This window comes from Penaeus monodon, chromosome 22, assembly GCF_015228065.2.
Source record: "Penaeus monodon isolate SGIC_2016 chromosome 22, NSTDA_Pmon_1, whole genome shotgun sequence".
In the NCBI taxonomy this organism is placed as follows: Eukaryota; Metazoa; Arthropoda; class Malacostraca; order Decapoda; family Penaeidae; genus Penaeus; species Penaeus monodon.
In genome coordinates this window covers 23439416-23440139 of record NC_051407.1, presented here as the reverse complement: position 1 = coordinate 23440139, position 724 = coordinate 23439416, and the positions used below count along the sequence as shown (strand labels likewise).

At 33.6% G+C, this 724-nt stretch overlaps 1 protein-coding gene across 1 annotated transcript in view; it reads right to left on the bottom strand.

Moving 5' to 3' along the window:
- LOC119587592 (mediator of RNA polymerase II transcription subunit 17-like) overlaps positions 1-505 on the bottom strand; it is a gene marked incomplete at its 3' end in the record, with an annotated part of 4341 nt that extends 3836 nt beyond the window's left edge. The window contains 1 exon segment of the mRNA XM_037936304.1: positions 410-505. Within this exon segment, the coding sequence (XP_037792232.1) occupies positions 410-489 (80 nt within the window).
- Between the last annotated feature and the right edge of the window lie 219 nt (positions 506-724).

Here is a 724-nt window from a genome sequence, read left to right as displayed (position 1 = left end):
TTTTTTTTTTATTATTATTATTACAGGCAAAGTTTACCTTGTACCATATGGCTGTGTGAAAATGAAATTATACCTACTGAAATGACAGGCAGTCACAGAACAAGTTCAATTTGCAATCTTTCCAGTCTAGTGATTAATACACAGCCTTACTTTAATATCGCTTTTTTAGTGTAGTTGCCTTAAATCTGAATACCGAGGCGGGCTCTCTATAACAATATAATCAGAAACAAGCATGAAATCATCTTTCACCGCATTATCTAAGCATATCAAAACATAAAACGCCTAGGCTTGTCAGTTGGGATTTGAAGAGCCGCTTACAACAAAGAGAGTTCGTAATGCATATACTCCCATTTCTATAGTAAAAATGACTGCCCGAAACAGTTATGAATACTATAAGTTATATGCTTACTGTTGATATAGTTCAGTGCCATCATAAAGTACTTCTAAAACAGAATTTTCGGCAGGGACTTCAAGCCTAATGTCGGCCATCTTTGTTTGTACTTTAGTATTGCCATCTCGTGCTTTTTGCGCTAAATACAAAATTAAATTGCTATAGTATAGCAATTTGATTTATTCAATATCGGTCTTCTTTGAGCTGCCTGAAATACAAAGGATTTTACAGTTTAAGGCTACAGATTTACTGATTATCTATCGTTATGACCGATAATATATCCGCAAATATTTTCTTAAAATAGCGTATAAAGTAATTGTGAAACACAGATAG